Source organism: Charadrius vociferus, unplaced genomic scaffold (genome assembly GCF_000708025.1).
Source record: "Charadrius vociferus isolate BGI_N301 unplaced genomic scaffold, ASM70802v2 scaffold111, whole genome shotgun sequence".
Classification (NCBI taxonomy): Eukaryota; Metazoa; Chordata; class Aves; order Charadriiformes; family Charadriidae; genus Charadrius; species Charadrius vociferus.
The window spans coordinates 4,548,204-4,571,333 of record NW_009647046.1 but is presented as its reverse complement, the minus strand read 5'-3'; the positions used below and the strand labels follow the sequence as shown (position 1 = coordinate 4,571,333).

The window sequence follows — 23,130 nt, the reverse complement described above, 5'->3', positions numbered from 1 at the left end:
CCGCCCCCCGCCTCTCGGCTTCGGCTCTGCCCTCCGGGCTCGGAGGCGGCGGGCGGAATCCGGGCCCGGTGCCCAGGCCCTGGCGCGGTTGGCTGTGGGGGGGACGGTGAGGCGTACAGCGAGATCGTGGCTGCAAATCGAGGTGTTTTTTTGCTTTTTTTTTTTTTTGTAACTGCTGGGCGGTGAATCGGTGCTGGCGTACGGGTAAAAACGTTGCGTGGGGACAAAACGCGGTCAAAAGTACGATTTGTTAAAATTTCCTCGTTAAAGATTTGTTAAAATGGTACTGGGAGGAAACAAAGACGAGGTGGTGCTGAGCAGGGTTCAGCTTGGCTGCGGGCTGCAGCTTTTCTGTACCTCTCCTTTCGGGTGGTTATGGTTCGGTTTGGGACCCAAAAAATCACGGAATCATCTAGGTTGGAAGGGACCTTTATGGTGGTCATGGAGTCCAACCAATTGGCCCCGGGTCACTGTGCGGGCTCTCCTTGCTTTTGTGGTGTGTGCTTCACCTCTGTCCCAAGGGACGTGGAAGCTCTGCGCATTGGGGTTTCTCTTTTAGGAACTTGTCTCCTCTCTTGCCGAGTGTGTGATAGAGAAAACGTGAGTTCCTTCAGCACAGTTTTAGGCCATGGTCCATAGCTTAATTGGAGTATTCGAATAATAGGAGTGAATTTTACCACGAGTGGAGGAAGGTATGTGGCGTATAGAGAAGAGAGCGGGGCTCGCCACGGGTCTTTTTGCAGTGTTGGCTAATATCCGACACGTTGCTGCCTGCTTACATGTATTGTGCTTGGGTGGTGGACCACAGTAAAATCGCCAGCAAGTGCTTTCACTACAGCTGTTTAAAGATGTGGACTAGTTTCCTGATAAGGTGTTATGCTGTGTAAAGTAAGCTTCTGCGTGTCAGCTCACGGTGCAAGAGAAAGAGGGAAAGAAGGCATTTAAAACATGGAAAACGTGAAAAAGGAAAGGACTATCTAACTGGTGCTCTATGGGAGTTTATAACTGAGAATTATGTGGGGCTTCCAACTCAGAAGATTTTGTGGGTGAAAGGGCAGGGGGAAGACTAGGTTACATTTAAAAATTCTTAGGGGGATTGAGTAAGCTAAATGGTCCAGTATGGCAGTTCTATAGTTTGATTTGACTGACTCCATTCTTAAAAGTTCAGATAACATGGACTGATTTGACGTCGTTTTCAGATTTACTCTGTGGCCAAAAAAACCCACCCCAAAACAGCCTGTCTAATCTTATGAGTCAGAGATAATAGCCTCTGTACAGAGCGTTGAACATTAAGGTTCTCCCTTATGAATTAGAGAATAGCGATGTGGCATAGCTGTTCCTACCAGCAGCGATGCAGAGAAAAGCAAAGAGCAGATTTTCCGATTTTTTCCAAAGCTTTATAGAAAAACGTATTGAATTGTAGTCTTTCATGTTAAATTCTTTGGTCATTGCACACCTCTGTAATCCTAACCCAGCTGCATTTAGGGAGCAAGGGGCTGGATGACTTTGGAAGAAGCATGTCGTATGGCTGCTGTAGGACTTCATATCTTAAAAATCTTGTCATCTGTGACTGTCAGATGAGACTGTCATTCTGGTACGTATGGCAGTAGCGTCGATGTGTTGTGAATTTGTGATTTTCTTGCAGAGGATGATACTTCATAGTTATATAGATGCCATCTTTTAGAAACATTCTTCTTGAGGTTGTTTTTTTCTGGTGTTACTCATAATATCTAAACTTAGTTAAAGGGTTGAACAGGAATTTCTTATTTCTATTTTCAGTTTTATTTGAAGTGTTGCACTTAGTGTTTCTCGTTTGCCTGGGTATTTTGCGTCACAGGGGCAGGGGAACAAGACACATAGGGTGGAAATCATTAAGTAAACTAGAGCTCTGAGGAAATGTAATATTTGATGTTATTTTTAATTCCTTTTCCCAATGGTTTAGATTTCTAGTTGATATCTGGTTTAAATTTTAAACAGTTTTACAAGCATCCTATGTGTAATTTTTTTCATGTTTTATCTTTTTCATTGAAGGTGGAGATTAACGACGGTAACTAAAGTAAGATAGTTCTGGATACTAGTTTTGTTGTTAAATTAATTTCAAGGCCGTTAATTGGAGGCGAATTCTTCAAGTTTACCAATATGGCTCTGACTATTACATTGCTGAACAGTGCTTACTTACGCGGCGGATGCTGCAGGCACAAAGTTTTACACCCCTTACTGGGACATTTCTTCAGCGACTCCGTGTCAAAATTGTATAGCAGCTACAGGAGGCCAGGGTCACAGCCTGAGAAAAAACCATCTTGGCAAAATGTGGATTTCAGTTTGAAGAAGGGTATTGATGTCTTAAAGACTCAGCTAAGCATGCTGAAGAAGGAGACCAAAGGTTACTTAGTAGGACCTGGAGGCAATCCATTCAGTCAGTACCTGTTGGAACAGACAAGGGTGTTGTGGGAGTTTCGGAGCCAAGAAGATTTAAATAAATGGGTTATTTCCTCTGATGTAGAGATCGGAGGGAAAAGTGAAGTTTACCTCAAATTGGGTAGGAATAACCAGGCTGCTCTGCTGTATGGAACCCTCAATACAGAAGTACCTCGTGATGGGGAGACAAAATACAGTGGATATTGTAGTATGAGAGCTAAACCGCCAATGGTAAGTACAGCTTCATGTTTGCGTATCTTTGGTTATTTAATCGGAGAGCATTTTTGTGCAATCCCAGTGACAGACAAGTAGACAGTTGTTTACTGCAGTTGAAACTGATCACTTTCAAGAGTATTAGATATTCCTTCAGGGATGTAATTGCTGCTGTATCCTTTGACCTGGAAGGAACTTAAATTTTTTCTTGGATTTTGTTTTCCTTTCTTAGAAAAGGAATAATATATGTTTGAACATTTACTTATGTACAATAAGGCATCCACTTATTAAGACAACCCTGTTTGCAGCCTCCTTGCAAATAAAGGATCTGTAATGAACTTTTGTATCCAAAATTGGTATGATTAAAATAGCTGTCTTGCTAAATTTGAAGTTAATGGAATGTGTCATATGGACAGATTTTCTGGGCTTTAACTTGGCCTATTCACCAAACTTGGTTTGGGTGAATGAGCTCATCTTTTTTCTCACAGAAACAGAAAATAATGCCTTGAAATGTACTTTTTAAAGGTCTGACTTGTACTGTACATCAGAAGAAGTGAGACAGAAATCTTTCGTAGCTCTGGATTGAGCAGAACACAAGTGGATTGATACTGCTTGTTTCATTCTTTATGTTTAAGCACCTTTAAAAGCAAAGGAACATTTTGATACGGTGTATAAAATGCTTAACTTTTTACTCCATTCTGTTGTTTGTGACTTGGCACAAATACACAGGTAAAATCTTTTCTGGGCCAGAAACTTGGAGAGCAGAGAATATGAGCTAGGAAAATCAATGGGCAAATGAGAGGCAGATGCTCACTGATTAAAATGGTGACACTGTGTCAGGGGAATGGAACACTAGGTTGAATCTCACCTGAGTTAAATTCCCAGGACTGCTGCTGGCTTGTGCAAATGTGACTCAAACTTTCACCTCCTAATTCTGAAGTAGTGGAATGTATCAGTCCATCTTTATAATGGAGTTTGAAATCAGAGGGTGAGAACATAATTACAAAGGCTCTTCTTTATTGAAGTAAAAAGGCTCAAAACTGGGAAAAAACATAAAATCGAGTAGTCAGAGCCCTTGTAGTAGTAATGCGTTGATGATCTACTCATCCTGTTACGTGTAAGGTGAGTTGGTAGAAGGACAGTTGATAGGTAACTGTAGTAGAGCTGTAAAATAAAGGGGAAACCTCTGAATTTTTGGTGCTAATTTGGACTTCATTTAAGCAATTCTGGCCAAGAATAGCTCTGACCCCTGCACCCCATCGATCCAAATGACCTCAGTGTAACTCTGAAGACTCTTGTGCAAATCACGACACTGGAACTTTTAACATCTTTGGGGGAAAAAAAAATGCTTTTGAGGATTAGGCGTGCTTGCAATCCGTATCATGATGCATAGTTAAAGACAAAGTGTTGGAAAACATTAAATGCTTCTAGTGCTTATGTCAGTCTTCAATAAGCGAAGTTATCACAAGGGCTACATTATCCCACTTCTACAGTTTCATGTAATCATCTCTGAATAATCTAGCACTGACCACAGAATATTAAACTTAATGAACTTCATTAAGCTTAATGAACTACATAACTACTGATCCATCCCTATAGCGTTTGTGTACTTGCCTGGTAGGGAGTTTAGTCCTAGGAAGGATGTCTGGTTTCTGATGGTTACAAGATTGTGGTTTGTAATTAATGCATGAGTCCTCAGAGTGGTGATACTGCATTTTGTGGGCTCTAATACAGTGCTGAAGGAAATTCAGGGAGATCGGAAGCTGTTATGATGAAAGAGTAACCCAGTTGTCACTGTACTGCAGTAGATATTATTTGACATAATAACGAAGGCAGTGATCAAAGCAATAGTGCTCTGTTCTTCATAATGGAAGTTTCCCTTTATTAAAGAGGAATAATTCTATGTGTTAATAATTTGTAGGGATCTTTTGCTAGGAAGAAGTATTATGACTGGTCAAACTTCAACAGTCTGTATTTACGTGTCCGTGGTGATGGCAGACCTTGGATGGTAAACATTTATACAGACCCTTACTTCTCTCATCAAAAGGATGACCTCTACAACTACTTCATGTTCACCAGAGGAGGCCCATACTGGGAGGAAATAAAGGTGAGCTAACGCATCTTTCAAAATAATGAAACTGTCTTGGGATCCTGGCCGTAGCTCTGTGTAAGGGGATTTCTTTCAACAGTCAGTTTGTTGCTATTGCTGTCCATTCAACACTGTTATGTATCCTTATACAACAGACATGTGCCTTTGGCTTGGGAGTTCCCAAAATTGTAAATCTCTGGATTGTGGGAGGGCACACTGTGTCAATTGTATTAAAGACTTGATCCACTATACGTTCACCTAAACGTCTGCTTTTAGCTATTACTGGAGTAATAGAAGAGAGACAGTGACTGAAGCTTGGCAGATGTTGTCAGGGATATTCTCTGTGATAACCATTTTATCTATAATACAAATGGACATAGGCTGGTGTAGGATTTATACCTGCAACAGGATTTGCTTAACCCGCTGACTCACTGGAGTCAGTCAGAGACTCAAAGGTGAGGTTTGTCATTTATGGCCTTTGAATCTGTGACACAAAATAGTATTTCTAAGAAGTGGGAATTTCGGCTCTTTTCTGGTGAAACTTGGGGAACTTTTGTAATTTGCTGATGACAACATTAAGATTTGCACATCCTAGTGAATTGGCGTTCAGTGCTTCATAATACAGTTGTCCAGTCATGAGAGACACAGATGTTTCACAGATGATGAGGATGAAAATCAGTGTGTCATTGCTGGCTTGCGTGTTTTCCTCTCACCCACAACAGCCAACTCTCCTGTTTCCTATCTCTTATCACAGCCCTTTCTCTTTCTTGCTCCCACTGCATTCAAAGTAATTTTTACATTATTCTGAAGTGCTTTGCTAGAATATTGATGTCACAGTGTGAAGTTTACACGATGAAATATGCAGCTTGGGTACAGACGAGCTGTCAATATACATGCGTGCTGGACTTTTCATTAATTTCCATTTTATGTTGACATGTTATTGGAAGGAGATATTCTCGATATAAACAGCCACGTTCTGTCTTGCAGCCTCTCCTTTTGTCCTAAGGGGGTAACAATCCTGTGCAACAGCTACAAAAAGCCACCACAGAACAGTGTGGGGCTGGAGCTGGCTGGTGTGGTTAATGAAAAGAGTTAATGTTGCCCGTTTCTCTGTGCCAGTTATAAGTACACAACTAGTGCTGGTACCAGATGTAGCAGAGAGTCATTTCCTTTACTAAGGCAGCACTTTTTTTTTCCTTAAGTTTTTATTTTATGTATTAGTGACACCAAAGTCTGGTTTTGTTTTGTTTCTGTCAGATTCCATTCTCCAAGTTCTTTCTCTCCAGTCGGGGAAGAGTCCAGGATGACCAGCATCCTATCTGGTTAGACAAGGCAAGTTTTCTATAGGTTTTATCAGTCTGAAATTTCCTTTAAGATTATATTGTCATGATATAGATAAGTTACAAATCCTTTAATGTTTGTGAATTTGAAATTGAAGGGGCCTTCTTATTATAAGGCTCTTGTGTGTTTGCCTTTGCATTTAAATTATCCTCCTTTGTGGTAGCAGTGTCAGTTTACTTCAAAGTAGCTCAAAAAATATGTGAAGAGATCTAGAGAACCCAGAAATAACTTACAACTCGGCTTTTCAAAAAAAACCCCCAAACCGACTTTTTTTTTTTTGAGGAATGATCAAAGTGACTAAAGTGCCAGTTGTCACGGTACTGCCAAAAAAAATAAAAGTAAGCATCATAAACTTCCTTCCTGTCAGAAGACTGTAAGGGATATCATGTTGTGAGATTTTCTTTGAGGATGTACTGTATCAGTGACCTGGATGGCAAGCAGTAAACTGGCGTGTTTATAGGCTCTTTTTTAGGTCTTTTTTCCAGGCTTTCTAATCTAAATATTAAGTAAATGTTTTTAATATTTTTTATTTGATTTCTACAAATAGGTAGACTAATTCACAGGAGGAGACATGTTGGAAAAAATTGTTTCTGTATCTTTTTTCTTTTAAATGTCAGTGGCCCTCCTGTATGTAATTGAGGGCAGCTTAATACCGTGACTATTGAGAGGAAAATAAACCATGTTAGAAATCTACAGGGGGAGAAAATAAAAGGTCTGTTACCTGAATTCGTGTTAGTCACCGTGAATGTTGCATTCAGTTCCTAATTGCTTCAATGAAAAAAAAAAAAAAGGGGGGGGGAGGGGGAATCTGAAGGCAATTCAGTGATTTGCAGCATGAAAACAATCTGGTTTAAAACAGAAGTTGAGGCTGTAGAAAGCAAGTATGAATGGTATGAACAAGGTGGATCAACTACAAGAAAAAATATGCTTTATGAAAGAAAGTTGTTATAAAAGGTCTATGTTTAAATACAGACACTGAAGAATTTATCAGGATTTGGAATATAGTTATTCAAAATGGTGAAAGAAAACATAAAGTTGTATATGGGGCGTTTAAAAATATTTACCAGGAGTTAAAGGGACAAAACGATACTTTATCTGAGCATCCTCCGCTTAATTTTCATTCCTTGTTATCTTATGCTTAGTATTTCACAGTAAAACTGACACATTTGCATATAATATAAAGTGTAATTTTACAAATGTATTTTAAATAAATTTTTAAAGAAAATAGGGGAAGGGGTTTGAAAGCAATTAAAGAAACCTTGATAAAATGTCTTAGTCCCTCATGGTACTAATACACGTTTTCCCAGGAACCAGGAAAGGTATTGTCAAACAGGAATAAAAAGGCTGGAAATAGCCAGCGTATCTAGGGCTTGCAAAGGGTCAGATTCTTCAAAGCCGAGAGTTTAGATGGCTCTCGTAGTCATCTATAACAATACAAACCAGAAAGATGGAGCTTTAAAAACTCTGCAGGCTCCACAAGCCAAAGGGGAAGAGACGGCGTTTAAAACATTAGAACGACCTGAGAGGAACGTCAAAGCATTTAATTTTTTAGCTTTGTTCTGTTATTTATTTGGCATACATTTGCAATACGTATTTACTCAACTTTATCTGGCACATCTAGGCATCACTTTCCTGCATGTAGAGCAGTCCTTAAAATCACAGGTACAGCTCAGACCTGCACTTCTAGTAGGGCTTAGGGGGCAGCTGGAACTGAACAGGTGGCCAGCCGTTGGTGACCCAGCTTGGTTGAGAACTGCTGGCACTGGAGTCTCTGAAAGCCGATGGGTGATGTGTAAGAGCTGAGAGAGCTTTCAGGCAAGCCACAGGCTAACAGGAAACATGCCCGAGCCACACAGATTTTTATGGAATTTATTACAGTTAGAATAAAAATTATTTTTTAAAAAATTGGAGTAGCGGTGGGGGAGAACGTTAGGGGGAAGGAATGAGGAATGTTCTTGTATTTAAGAATGTTATTCTAAGCCACTGTTTCCCACTAAGAACCTTGCCTTAATATAAAACTCAGTAACAAAGTTTCGTGCATTTTAAAAGGTCTGTTTTGGTGCACTTTCACACTGTCCCAAGCGTATGATTTGATCTAGAATGAAATTTCCCTTCCATCTTTAATCACATTCTGTTTGTGTTTCCTGCTTATGAAAAGAATTGTAGCGGACCTTATGAAAATGTTTGTGCACCCAAATCGTGATGAAACTGGTGCTAGTCAAACCTTGAAGGATAAAACTTGCAGTGCTGCTTTAGGCTCAGGCCATTTCTAATAAAGGGTTCAACACAGTGGTAGAACAGCAAACATGAAGTAGTTTCCCACCAGGGTCTGTATTGGAAGTGTAGTGCAGCATTCAAGCCTGAAGAAATAATGCTGTACTTCGAACAAATACCGCTGTTTAAAGTGGATGGCCATGACTTGTTTGAAAATATGGAAGTGGTAGATACAATTGTGTTTGATTGTAACCTTATAAATGCTGTTCTAACGTGTGTATCTTTTAACTAGATTAGTACTCTTGGATTCACAATCGGAGATAAAGTAGATGGTCCATTCCAGCTGGAGATTGATTTTATTGGTCTGATAAACGACAGAGCTCATACAGAAGAATTTGCCTATGAAACATATGAAAAGAATCCTCGAGTCTAAGTTGGGAGGGTGTCCTTTAGGACATTCTTCAGATGCTTGGTTCATTTTTATAAAACACCTTGTAACCTATGGCTTATAACAACGTGAAAAGTCTGTGTAAACATTAAAGAGATAAGTGCATGAAGTGTTGACTGTAGTAATCTGACTAAGAGTGCCACCCTTGGCATCTTTGAGCTGCCAAATACAGAACCCTGGAGAGACTGTACATACATAGGCTGGAACAGAGCTTGAGGAGAGCCGTGATACATTCTTACAAAGTAGTAACTGTTGACTGGGTAAGCTTTGGCTTCTGTCCTGACCTTTACAGAAATAAAAGTATTTCATGAGCATGTTGTAGTTCTTTTTTGTATAACGATTTCATTTTCTACATTATATGGTTTGTAGACGGTTGTAAAACACTCACATCTGCTAGTTTTAAACTGGGGAAAGTCTGATGAAAATGAATACCCTGAGGAATGGTGCTTAAGTGTGACTCAGCCACTGAAATTTACAAGGAGCAGCACCAGAAGTGGAAAAGGCAGAAGTATTTCAACCTTTAGCTTTGGCTCCTCTGAATAACTAAAAAAAGAAAAAGCTGCCATTGCCAAGATTGAAACAGCAGCTATGCAGTGGGCTTGGCTTTTCATTTAGAGCTGTTGGTGTCCTACAGCTTTGTAGAGTGAAGGTTGTTGGAACAGAAGAAATGTGCCAAGGGGGGGTTGGGAGGGAAGCCCCCCTCCCTGTCTGCTCCCTGAGGAGCCACAGCTCAGCTTGATTAGCACCAGTACAAGGTTTTTCTGATGTGTGCAATTATCTTAGCTCAGCTGTATTGTAAGAAGTCACAGCCTCAACTACTGGCACAGAAGCTCAACACCTCCCTTCTTCCGAGAAGTCTGGTTTTCAGTAACTTGAGAAACACCTTAAAGAAGAAGTGCTGAATGGTTTTGTTTTAGCCGTCACAAACTTAGTGCTTTGATTAGACTCTCCTCCGCTAGTGACCTCATTTTAAGGGTACTTTACACATATTAAGTGTACCTATATTTTATATGGAAGAAGCCACAATAAAGCAAGCTGAAGCAGTGTCTTACACTATCGTTTTCCTCTTGTACAGAATTAGGAGGAAAAGAGAGGTGATGGTTATTGTTCCTAAAGATACCAGAACAAACAGGCTTTCATAAAGTAGTAGGCAGGCTAATCAGTAGGGAACACTTGTCACAAGAAGACACAGTAGTAAATACAAGTCTGAACAAAACTAGTGCTACACTAAGGAGATAATTATACAGAGTACACCAGGTGATATAACCAGTGATAAACAAGATATAGACAAAATATTTATTTCCCCCCGTTACATTCATAAAAACAAATTGCTTGTTCTTGACATTTCAGCATATTTGACATGACACTAAATTCACCAAAACAATTATCTGCTCAAAATTCTAGCTGAGATTACAACTGCTAATTACCTTTCCAGTTTCATTCATAATAAATCCAGACAGCTTTCCAAAGTATTTTTTTAAAGTAACAATAACAACAGCTTTTAAATCTAAGGTACTGACTGGGCCTAAACACTACGTAACTTCTTTTAAGCATCATAGGGATGAAAAGCAGAAGAATTTTGTTAACACCTGCAGTTTACTGTAGAAAGAAGTAAAACCTTAAATGTTCAAAGCATCGAGTTGGTAATTTGTAAAGCCACTTTTCAGTTGAGACTTTTTAAAAATATAGTATTTTACAATTATGTTATGCTGTAAGCTTTTAGTTTTCCAGAGAGTTTGCATATTTTCTCTTCTCTTGGAAATTCCATACAACTTCATGAGCATGCAATTAGCAATACTGAATAATTGCTGTAACAATTGCTGCTGGAGAACAGGGTAGACATCTCCAACTCCTGTAATTTACCAGTGAAATATTTTGAAGCTGGCTATCCAAAGTGTGCGTTCTACTGGGTAATAAATGCATTCTGGTGGAGAAGTCTGTCCTAAGTTGCAAGGAGGCTTCTTGAGCATCTTTTTTCCACTTAACATTTTCTGCCTTAATATCTTTTAGTTAAATGAGTTAGTTAAATGAAAGCATTATTAAGCAACGAGGGATAGTTCTAAGCTCCTAAGAGTTTAGAACTCTGGTGTTGCTGGAGAAGTTGATCGCTAAAACGTTACACTCACTCAGATGCATTATAAGGTCTCATTCAATGCTCTCTGGATTCCACTAGCTAATAGCAACCTGAACCATACACAGACAGCAGAAATATTTACATGACAGGAACAGTATTTACAGTGATTTCTTACATATTTCTTATCCCTCCTAACCCACAGATAGGCCTCTGCGGTTTCCGAGAGCCTGAGCCTTTTTCTTTTTTCTCTCTTGCTCATGTTTCTCACGCCTTTCTTCCCTGAAGGGGAAAAAGAAGAGAGAGACCATATCAAGTCATGTTAAAGCAACCAAAGGAATCTGAAGCTGACCAAGGCTTAACATCTATTTAACAAGTATGCTGCATTTGCCATGGGCAGAGGAAACATTTCCATTTTGGACTGAATCCAAACATTCAGGCAGATATTTCTGCTTAGACCTACAGGTCTAACATTCACAGTAACAACATGTCAATATTTACAGCTTCTTCCAAGGTGAAGGTGAATCTCCAAATGCTAGAACTGATATCTTTCATAGAATAAAAGTCTGTCAGATTCAGTGCTACCCTCTTTAGTGGCCTTCCTGATACTAGACAGGCTCCTGGAGGCAAAAAATGCTTAAAAATAAAGGTATTCTTTCCTGAACTGCATATTTAAATCCAAAAAAGACAAATGACTCCTCACATCATTTTAAATAACACTATTCATAAAAAGGTAATGGTGTACTAACCTTGTCTGGAGGCGTGGCTGTTTGTAATCTTTCCTGTGTGCAGAGATGTTACTACCCCCAGACTTATTTAGGACAGTATTTTCTTTAAATTCTCCCCAAGGTTTCAGTCGTCCTACAATTTAGGGGCAAGAAGAGAAACTATTGAATTACTAATTTAGTAATTGTGTGCTTTACTTATTATCGGGAATTTTATACTAGGCCAGCCTGGTGGGTTTTTTTGCTGGTTGACTTGAAGATGAAATGCCTCTTCAGCTGTATTATCAGTTTCACCAGCCCATTCCCTACAAGTAGTTTTTCTATAAGTAGTAACAGGTGACTGTGATTATAACTAACACTCAGCACACAAGGTTCAGCTTCTCACAGAATAGTGCACTTCAAAATGAGGCTTACTTTTATATATATATATTTTTGTATAGAGGAATATCTCATATTCCCCATATATACATCTAATCAGTGGAATACAAGGACGTTTATTCTGACATTTTGGTCATAAAGTAGATCTTCGGTAGGGAGGCCCTTAAAGCATATATTATATAGAAATTTAACATCTGTCCACAAACTGTGGGAATCCAGAGAGGAAGGGGAAGGGACAGGAAAAGACTGAAAACATCGCTGTATCATGGTTTGTATCAATGCCTTATTTTAAGGGGTACAACCACCACAAACCGCACAGGATCACAGTACCTTTATGTGGCTGATACCGAAGTGGCCGTGAGAGACTTGCTTTGAGATCAAATGTCTTCTTTGTGCTTGTGGGTTCTGCAGAGCGAGCTGCGAACTTGAAGGGGGTGGTAACTACAAAAGGCATCAAGATAGCATACTTAATTGTAGTAGCAAGAAGATCACTGTACATAGCAAGTTGGAAAGTGCCTGTGGAAGCCACCTGACAACTATCAAGACCAGACAGCCATTAAATGCTACCTTTAAAGGCAGAATTGCACAACTACAGCTCATTTGAAGTGGAGAGCTTTCAGGTCTGGAGAGAGCAAGAGCTGTAGAGTATTAGCCTTTTTGCTCTGGTTATGTTATGTGATAGCATACATAGCTCCATGTATTTTTCTAGTCCTTCAGAATAAATTGCGTTTCCTAGTCTCTGTGCTTATTTGGAACCAAGTGGCTTTTCACAATAAAAAAAGCAGCATTCTTCCAGAACACATCAGCTTCTGATGAGCAGCAGAACTTTTCTAAAAACTAAACTAAAAAACATCAATATTGTCATACAGCAAGACAGGCAACTCTGGGTTCTTGACCTGTGCTAATGTACCTGTGATGTTAAGGTATCAACAGTTAGATACCAGAGCTGTGCTGGTGCAGAGATCATTAGTAATCAGTAGACTTCTGCTTTTCCTTACAGAGCTTTAGTTCCTGAGGCTGATGGTAACAGGTTGTCCTAAATCACAGCTAGAAGCCTGGTGCATGCCAGTCCCTCAAGGAGAATGAGACCTCTTTGGAAGGCACCAGGAACTCCTCTCACCACAGAGAAGATCTCCCTGTACCTCTTATATGAATCTTTTGCTATGTAGTCCCTGAAGGTCTAGAACGATTTCTGTCCCCTACATCCTATGCTAGGCTTTTCTGTAGGTAGCCAGGTATCATATGTTTAAGCCTTAGCACCTAACCATTTTAGTCAAAACACTGGAAACCAAAGGAAACAAAGAAACTACTGCAGTTTCTAAAGAATCAGTCATAAATTAGAGAACGAAATTAAAGCCTGTGTCACAAAATTAGGCTATAAAAAATTTACGTAATAATTTAATAAGACAAAAGTCTTGATGGGAAAAAGCCAAATATTTACCATTCACTTTACCCTTCGATGCAGTCAGTTCATTATTTGATGCATTTCCCTTGCTGTTTTTCCGACTTATTAGTTTGCAGCTCTTTTGGCTATCAGGCGTGCAGATCTCCACGTATGGAGACATTCTAGATGGAGTCTTGGTAAGAGAGCGTTTATGCTCATTATCTTTTGTGGCTTCTGAGAACCTGAAAATTATTAGAAATACAGAGATAAAAATCAGTCATCTATGAGGAGTGCAAGCAATGTGACAGAATGCAGGACGTTCTGCGTTCTACCTTTCTTACAGGTAGAAAGTTTTCCTGTGTATAAAATGTTTACAGCTTATGCATATACTGCACGAAAAATACCTCTGCTGGCAGTCCTTCAAGTCATGAATCATCATCAATAGCCATAAGTAATATTAGGAATTACAAAGAACTGACTTTATTATTCTGGAAAGGAAAATGTTTGGATGTAATAAGCTGGTAAGTTTCTTTACCAACAGATATGATTTACTTTAGATTTGGATTCTGTAGTAAAACATTACATATAAATGCTGTTAATTTGAAAACTCCAATTAAGAAAAACAAAAAGAAAATTAACTAACAGAACTGTAGAACTCAGATCTACAAGAGGAAGAAGCTGGAAATTTTAGTCAAAACACATAAGTTACCTGCATACCAAGACACACAGGTGCTGTATGTATGTATGCATATACACACACATTTTTAATGTATATGTGACGAACATATGAAAGAAAATTCAAAATGTTGCATGAAGCAATATCCTTATCAAAAAGGGACTGAGAACAAGCTGAAAGCCTGCAAAATACAGAAGTGAGTAAGTGTTGAAGAAAGCAGTTTTGAGGAGGTTTACGGATGAAGTGCAGCTTGGAAGATCTCCCTCAGGACATCTCTGGACAAACAGAATGGAAGTAAATTCTAAAAGTATTGATTCTTAGCAATATGTAAACCAAAACAAGTAAGGCTGCAGTGAAGACAAAGATTATCTAGCCAGAGGCAGAAAGAATACTGGTTTTGTTTGTTGTTATCTATTGAAATCAAAGAGAGCACATTCAAAGTAGGAACAAAGCCAGTGAGATTATGAGCTTGATTTCACAAGGAATCTGTAATCTTGACTTTTGAATAGCAAAAATTACAAGTCCCACAATTATTTATTAGCAGTTGTCAATATTAGAAGTTGCAGTATCTACCACAGTAATAACACCACCACCCCCCACTTAATTCACAGACAAAAATGTCCCAGCAGCTATAATCTTGCCATGCAAAAATTGAGAAATTAAGGTTATCAGAAAAATAGAAAGCAATACAACTGAGATGCGAGATTAACACAGTATTGTTAGCAGGGGGAAAAAAAAGGATATGGGTAAATTATAGAATGTCTAAATCTGAGCCTCAGTCGCTGTGGAAAGTTTAGTAAACTGAAAAAAGTTGAATTTGTACAATGGTTAGAAACTTGGGCAAAAGGGCATTTATCATTGGCATACCATATGGAATGTGCTTTTGATTCCTTCTTTTAAAAGAAGTTTTTTAAGACTTCAGAAAAAACAGTAAGAAGCTAAAAAAAAAATTTACCAATCACAAAAATTTGGGAAATACTAACATAACAGAGAATGAGATTACTAGCAAGTAGGAATAACAAAGGTGCACGTGGTGTTTTAAAAGGAAATGAGATGAAGTTTAATAATAGCATTGAGTATGAGCTCATTCATTTAGCAATTCATCACAACTTTCTGGTGTCAACTTGATTCCCATCCACTAAAAACAATCTGCTTAGAGTGCTCAATCACAAAACGAGCCCCTGCTGTGACTTGAGGGGTGGATGAGGTGGAGAAAAGGAAAAGAGAATACCCCAAAAAACCCCAAATGGCAACTCCATTGCAAGACTCACCTGGAATACTGCACACAGTTCTGGTTAAGTAATTTCAAAGATAAATTAATTCAGATATAAAAGAACACTGTTAGGTTGCCTGAAAAAATGGAAAACCTAACACAGTAAGAGAAAAAAAATAATTTGGGTTGGTTGATTTAGCAAAATGAAAGCTGAAAGAGAGGCAAGATTCCTCTACCATCAGACATCAAAATGAAGAATCAAGACAGTAACAGCACAGTAAGGCTCAAACCAGCCATGAAGCTACTCTGAAAGTCAGTAATCAGAATTGGTCTCATGTAGTTCATGTTTGGAATGGAAATAACGTAGTCAAATCACAATTAGTGTCGATTAATCATGTCATGTGTATCACACCAAATTGATCACTGCTAGTTTTGCTTTGTTCTTCTTACCTGACATTCATTTTCGTTGTTGAAAGGACAGGATTAAATGAAGATTTCCTCGATAAAATGCTTCGGCTGGCAGCGCTCAGAGAACTGCGTGGTGAGCGCCGGACGTTACCAGGAGTGTGGGTGGCGGAGAATCTGCCTCTTTCTGGATTTGGGCTGAATAAAAATGTTTTGCCACTGGTTTGTTTCTAAGGAAAAGCAAATCATGAGTTAACACACTTTGCTACAAATTTATCAGAAAAATTTAATCAGAAGGGGAAGGGAAAATACACAGTGAGTCAGAATCATACAGTCTCTTCATTTTTTCCTTTTTTCCTTTAAAAGCGTATTTTAAACGTAAGTAGTTTTATTATTATTAAACTGATCTGAAGACGCATACCTTGGAATTGTTATGTGGAGTGCCTTTTTCTGATGCTCTTAAATGATTTGATTTTTTGGCCAACACCTGCCAAAAGTAATTTGTCTTAAGCATACATTGATACACTGCATGTCATAGAAAAGAGAAACATAGTGTTCAGGAGTTTCGGTGTTACTGTTTTGATATGTCCATTGACATATTAATTCCTGTATTCATTGACACATTACTGTCACTTTTCTAAGGTCTGCCACATTCAGAGAGAGGCCCTGTTAGCAGCTTTCACCCATGCAAGCATGAAATACAAAACCTCAGAGTCGGGGCCACTGAGAACAACGTGCATTGCATATATTTTAAAGGAAAGTCATATGCAGTCAGTGGACAATGGTTCTTTAAGGTACAAAAAAGGAACTTAAATATTTAATTCCCGCTCTTTGAAAAATAACCCATCCCCTTGGTTAAGCTCTGCAGCAATTCAAACAGCTGTACACAAAAGCTCCAGGAGATCCTTCACAAAAGTAATCGTGACAATTATTTTTACTTAAAACCGACAAGTTATTTGTTGGTTCCTATAACTATTTATGGCCATACACTGTTAATATATACAAACTTATATAACCACACAAGTTACATACAAATAACTAAGTATAACCAGTTATATAGGACTGCATTTAAATTTCACTGATCATAACATTCCACTGCATGTGCACATGACCAGCTACTTACTGCTCTCAAGAGACTCTACAGGACTTTTACAGAGAGGCTGTAAAGGTAAATGAATATGGGAACAATGGATATCTTCCTGTGTTATCACTTACCTTGACTTCGTTGAGAGAACTGCTGCAGTTTTCAATCATTTTTTTTTTCCTCTCAATGTAGTCAGCAATAGATTCCATTTTCTTGAAGTGAGCCTCATGCAACTTTTTAAAGTCTAAGAAGTTCCAAAAATAAGAAAAGTCACATATCTGATAAGCTCCTAAGGAAGTTTACTGCTTAATAGAAAAATCTTGCAACACCTATCATTATGGCCTAAAAATTAAAAAAAAAAAACAAAACCACACACACCAAACCTCATATCCCTCTAATTAAAGACTGTGTACATACAGGTAACCAAACAGTATGAAATAGAATCTACTTCACCAGCGACATAGCCAGTTACTTGCTGTATGTTCTGGAGAATTATAGAATCATAGAATAGTTTGGGTTGGAAGGGACCTTTAAAGATCATCTAGTCCAACCTCCAAATTCTGCAGTTAAAGAAAAAAAGAAATACTTCCAAATTTTAAGTGAATGAATATATTTTACAAAGTGATGAAAACGATCTACTATGTAGCACTACAGTCCAACAGTAGCATTTATAAAGTGAAAACTAAACAAACGGGAGCAATAGCATGTCTTCCTGAACTTTGTTTTAAAAATTGTGGATGCCAGTAGTATATCCAAAAGACAAAGTGTTTGATAAACCAGTTTTATAACATACATGCGAGTCATTTACTACTGTGAATTTACAAGTTGGAAGATATACCTTAAAATGTAAGCTTTGGGAACTTTTTTGTTTGCTTGCTTTTTAAAGAGAGGATGTTCTCTTCTTCAAGCAGAAATAGAAATTTGGGTTGTAAAAAACCCGTAAGTCAAGTCTCCCTTTACACAGAGACGATATGTCTAGATAGGAGGTTATCTTACTTGGTGTAGTAGCTTTCATTCCCGTTTTCCCAGACCTAGATGCACGGCCTACATATAAAGGGATCTTCCCTCCTGCATGACGAGCATCACCTGGTACAGTAAGATTAGACAAAATTGTTAGAACTCCTGGAGAACATTTTAATATCATCACAACTTTTTAAAAAGTATTTGTTCCAAAACACACCTTATCTCCTCAAAGTGGGCTTAGGTTTTGAGAAATAAAAACATCAGCTGGAATAGATATGTCCTAAGTCTCCCAAAAGCCTTTTAATATGTCAGTAACAGCATGTCTTGACAAACTACAAGCCCAGCATGAACCTTACAGTCATACTAGGTTATTAACTTTTGATAGTAAGGTATTTTACAGGGGAAGTTAACAGGAGAACTATGCTTGTGGTAAGCAAAAACCTTGAATTCACAGGTCTTGATCTGTTTAATAAGCTACTGTTTTTCAAATGCTGATAACAAAGAAGAAATACCTTCTGGCCCCCTTTTCTGCCACTTCCTTATATACATATACAGAGTCTAAGTTCTTTTAATCACCTCTGCTCTCGGGTATAGTATTAAACTCATGTTCACATTTTAGTGATTAATTTTATTTTATTAAAAAAAAAATCAGGTAAAATTTCACATAGAGTTCAATATTTGCATATCAAAAGCAAACATTGTCTTTTCTATTAATTCACATCCCCTTTAAAGTAAACTTGGATGACCTCAATGTACTGGAAAGAAATCCTCACTGACAACAAATAATGCAGGGTTGTTGAAAATATTTGTTAAAAACAAAAATTAAAAAAATCAACTTTTCAACATTAAATGCAGACATAGTATTTTTCTGTCACACAGCTCTTGCTGTCTGACGTCACTGAAAAGAAGAAAAACAAAACCATACAAACAAACCAGAAAGCAGTATGGATATTTATAGTTACAGTTATAGGAAGAGATGAGTACTGTGCCAACTGTCAGGGTGAATGCTGCCTCAACAACAGCATCCTCTACATATTCTATTGCTTCTGTTTTTAAAAGAACCTTCATTCAAAATCCTCATTTTCTAAATTAGTTTAAAAAAATATAAATGGCCTCCAATAAGAATGTCCTTGTAAATTCTACTGAACCGCAACAGTATTCATAATACAGACTAAGTGTACGTAGTTCTCGAGCTAACAGGAGCAAAGAATGGTATGTATCTTATTTGACAGATCCACGATATCAATAAATTATCAGATTGGGCAGACTCATTTCCTCATGTCAGCTGCATCCACAAAGGAGCGGGGGAAAAACAAAATCATATTTTCAGCAGCATCATGTTTGAATGTCTGAAAAAGCCACCAGATAGAAAAATGGTCCACTGCAATACATTCAGATATTGTTAGGCAGCTTAAACAAATTATAAAGGATTCTGTCTGTGTGTCCTGTCTACTAATTTTACTCCTAGGAAGAAAATGACAAAACCTGTTCATCTGTAGGAAGAGAAAAATGAAGCACAAGGAAGGAAGCTGTCCCTTTCTTGCCACTTTTTAAAGGAGCTGAGTAGAATCTCAGGGGTATTATAAAAGGCACTAACCCTAAACAAGGTGCCAGACTCAAGTTCACTCAGACCTTTGAGAAATCCTTCACTAAAAGCACCAGGTCCAGAGATCTGAAGTAAAAGCCATCAGAATTCCTACATTGCAGAATTTGTTTGTTCAGCATATTGTAACACAAATCCACAAGTACACAAACTCAAACAAGACAGATTTTTTTCTGTGAGACAGATATTTTCTGTTATCCCCAAATAAGGTACTGATCACCAGACACACCACAAAAAAAACCCAAATTTTGCAGACACAATAAAATGCACCTTTTGGTTATTTTAATTAGTACAAATTACTAAACTCTTTTTTTTTTTCTTTTTTGGAATTTTGTACTTACATTCATCTCCGCTACTTTTAGTAGAGGTCTTCTCTGGTTGTTCTTTCTGACCAACACCCATCCCTGGCTTCTCAATAGCTCTCTTTTTAGTTACTTGTTCCTCCGTCTGGAATACCTTCTGTCCTTTTTCATGATCACCCCAAGGCACTTCGTTTTCTTTCATTTCGGAATGCTCCTGCAGTTTTAAAAATACTTCGTTTAAACAGTTTGTTCCGACTGGATATACAGAAAGGCTTTTGTTCTGAGAACAGTTAGTCAGTGGAACAGGTTGCCCAGAGAGACTGTTCTCTTCATCCTTAGAGGTTTTCAATATCAGATTAGATAAAGCCTTAAGCATTGTGGTGTAACCTCATAGTTGACCCTGCTTTGATTAGGAGATTGAGCAAGAGACTTGCTGAAGTCCAACCTGAATTAACCTGTGAAATACTTAACCTGTTGTTTCACAAACAGATCTATCTTAGAAAGCTTTTACCTGCACAGCTCTTAACATTTTAGTATAAAATTGCTTTTATTGAAAAAAGTTAATTATTTGCCAGTAAAAATAAATTCCCTAGTTGTGTTACTTTTTGCTGTTGTAGCTTTGATTACTGTACAAGTCTCTAACACTAACAGACTAACACTCCTCATTTCCCTCCTCTAACTTTAATGAGTAAGTCTTTCACACAGTTTAATTCACCTACTACTTGCATGCAATTCTAGAGAAAAATAATTCTACCCCCATCTCACCTTGAAACTTCCCCTCCCTCAGTCATATAACCCATGAATAAAGAACTCACTGAGAGGAATGCAAATGAAAAATTATGAGGTTTAGGCAATCATGCAATTTCTGTCTTTTTTTCTATACAAAAGAAAGTGAAAACAGCCTTATTTTAGATAATTTTTGAAACTAGTCTAATATTCAGAATACTATGATGAACTATTGAAAGCAGTGTCATATTCAGCTGAAGTGTTTGGAGTTGTATATTTCTTAGAGGAAATTAATTTATTTCCTTTAAATAATGACTAATAGGTAATATCTGTTCATTATGGAATAGCATGTAGTCAAGATAGACAGAATAAGTGCTACAAAAGTACAGAAGACCAGTACCAGAACATGTGCATATGAAATTCTTATATATATATATACACACACACACACATAAATAAAATGTACACCACCTGCTAAATGGTGGTAGAAAAAAAAAAAATCAGTTGTGTTTAAATTATGGTTAAGGGAAGGGGCTGGGCCTCCAGCACACAAAACCAACCAATGCGTATCACCTCTTTCTCATTAGAAAGCTCTGTATTTTCTTCACTGGTATTAGTTTCCTCCTTGGAGTTCCTCTTTTTTCTGGTTATTTTCTTTTCTTTACCACGTCTTTTTGTAACAAAACACACTGAATGAGGCATAGCTTCCTCCTGATTGCTCAGTTCATCCAATTCGGTGGCAGCAGATGCACTTTTTTCAGAGTCCTGTAGCAGAAAAATACTATAATGTGGAACACATCTGGCACAACTATACATTAAATACTCCGAAGAGACAGTTTCAATTTTATTATTGGAAAAAGTATTTCACAGAGAGCAATACCAGTAGCATCACACCATTTAGTAGCATAGTAATCAGGAAGTTGGCAGTATCTAGATTTCCCTAAACAACTCATTATTTGAAGCCTTTAAAAAGAAGTCCTGGAGTTGTTTTATTATATGGCATTTTAATAAGATTATAAAAAAAACTAGTACTTTATGTTTGAAATCCGACTTGCATGATGCTGTGACCCTCCCAGATTTACACATTTCTGTAGAATACTTTTCAAAAAAATCAGAGCCTCTTCAACGCTTGTGAAAATTAAAAATAAGCTGACAAGTACTACACCAGTTCCTCAAAACCTTTAAAGAAGATTTTAAAGGAAGCATTTAAAGGGAAATACAGTTTAGAAGAAGGAGATACCAATTCACTTTCTATCAAAAACATAAAAACATTACCATACCCAATGAAATAATTCTGCTTATAGAAAACTCAAAAAACCAATACATTGGGAGATGAACAAAGGAAACATCACAATTACATCATTTTCATTATACATTCACTGCAAGTAAATTGTAATAGATGCAAAATGCGTTCCAATGAGTATCTACTCCCTTTCATCTAGGCACACAAAATGAATAAATCATTTTTATATTTGGTACTGGCTAGTGTCTGGAGCTAAACAGGTAAGAATTAAGATTTGTTCAATGGAAATTAAATGTTAGTGTTCACAGAGAATAATTTCATACTGATGCTGAAAAATTCATTGTTAATTTTGGCAGCTGAAAGGAAATCAGCTTCGGGTCATAGAACTTCACTTCAAAGCCTTAGCACATCTGTTTCTATCAGTACACGAGTGCAATAAACTAAAGGCACTATTAGGAAAAAAGTATTTTTATCACGGTTCACATCATGGTAAAAGCAACCTTCAGTACATGCCCCACTCTACCAGTTACAAAGTTAGATATATCTCTTTCAAAAAAAAAAAAGGTTGATTTATCATCTATTACCACGTTTTTGTTTTCTTGTTTTGCTCCATGGAAGTGTTGATTCAGTGCTTTCAACAATTTGTCTGCCTGGAGAGAAATCAAAACGACATATGAACCAAATATTGCATTAAGTCATCAAACAAAAAACGGTATAAACCCAACTAGTGTCTTATAAATTGATCCAACAAACAAGCAGAACATTTCCTGAATCCAACGGAATAAGGCATGCCTAGAGCTTCATTCAAGACAGTCAATCTAGAGGAAGTGCTTAAGGCTGCAGAAAACATGTAGCGTTTTCCCCACAGAGGCACAAAGACAGATTTCCCTGAGCAGTTTCTTCCGGTCTATCTATTTTCTAGAAGTTCAAGGATGAAGGAGTGTTTTCAGCAGCACTGAGTAGCTGAACACGAATTAAAACGGCGCCAAATTTCTGCAACAACTTCTGTCTTGCCCATACTACACGCAAAGCATTCTTTTCATCCCTTGCATATATTCAACAGTAATAGTAATAAAGTAACAACAACAAAACTACATCATTGTTATTTTAGGACTCTTAAATACCAGATTTGAAAGCTCAGCGTAAAAAACAACCTGAACTAGACGCTTAAGAACAAAAATAGCTCAGAACCAAAACCCCAAGTAGAAGTCTTAGTCCTGTCAGGACAGTGAGTCTCTCCGCCCACCCCAGGTCGTGGATCTTCTTTCTTTTAAGGCTTTACACCTTCTCCCACCGGCCTTGTAGCAGCCGGACTGCTGCCGAGCGCTTTACGGGCAGTGCCCACCACAGGCCACCGCCATGAGCCCGTACCTCTGGCCAAGAGACCGGTGAACGCCTAAACCTCTCCTTCTTAACTACGACGGGTAAACCCGTCGTGGACGCAAGCGCTAACCGGCCTGGGCCCCTGCCGCCCCGCAGGCGGACCCTGTGGGGCGCAGCGTTCCCCACACGACACCCGCTCCCCTCAGCTCGCGGCCGGGCAGAGGAGGAGCCCCAGAGCCGGGGCCGTTCTTCAAGAGGGCGGGCAGGAACCCGGAGCTTCCCCCTCGCTGCTCCCTCCCCACCGCGGCAGC

The 23,130-nt window shown here is 38.3% G+C and overlaps 2 protein-coding genes across 2 annotated transcripts in view; one reads left to right on the top strand and one right to left on the bottom strand.

The window, feature by feature from the left end:
• The first annotated feature begins 2,029 nt into the window (after window positions 1–2,029).
• NDUFAF1 (NADH dehydrogenase (ubiquinone) complex I, assembly factor 1) lies at window positions 2,030–8,763 on the top strand. Its single transcript, XM_009895685.1, has 4 exons — window positions 2,030–2,649; window positions 4,553–4,738; window positions 5,978–6,052; window positions 8,568–8,763. Exons 1-4 carry the CDS (start codon window positions 2,140–2,142, stop codon window positions 8,706–8,708), a joined length of 912 nt encoding a protein of 303 aa, XP_009893987.1. The 5' UTR covers window positions 2,030–2,139; the 3' UTR covers window positions 8,709–8,763.
• Window positions 8,764–10,988: 2,225 nt separating this feature from the next.
• Window positions 10,989–23,130, bottom strand: part of NUSAP1 (nucleolar and spindle associated protein 1) — a 13,212-nt gene continuing 1,070 nt past the window's right edge. The window contains exons 2-12 of the mRNA XM_009895722.1: window positions 22,868–22,982; window positions 22,081–22,146; window positions 20,827–21,018; window positions 19,567–19,741; window positions 17,656–17,745; window positions 16,791–16,903; window positions 15,621–15,805; window positions 13,351–13,523; window positions 12,228–12,338; window positions 11,544–11,655; window positions 10,989–11,076 (exon numbers count right to left, since the gene is read on the bottom strand). Of these exons, the coding sequence (XP_009894024.1) occupies window positions 10,989–11,076; window positions 11,544–11,655; window positions 12,228–12,338; window positions 13,351–13,523; window positions 15,621–15,805; window positions 16,791–16,903; window positions 17,656–17,745; window positions 19,567–19,741; window positions 20,827–21,018; window positions 22,081–22,146; window positions 22,868–22,982 (1,420 nt within the window). The remainder of the gene's footprint in view (window positions 11,077–11,543; window positions 11,656–12,227; window positions 12,339–13,350; window positions 13,524–15,620; window positions 15,806–16,790; window positions 16,904–17,655; window positions 17,746–19,566; window positions 19,742–20,826; window positions 21,019–22,080; window positions 22,147–22,867; window positions 22,983–23,130) is intronic.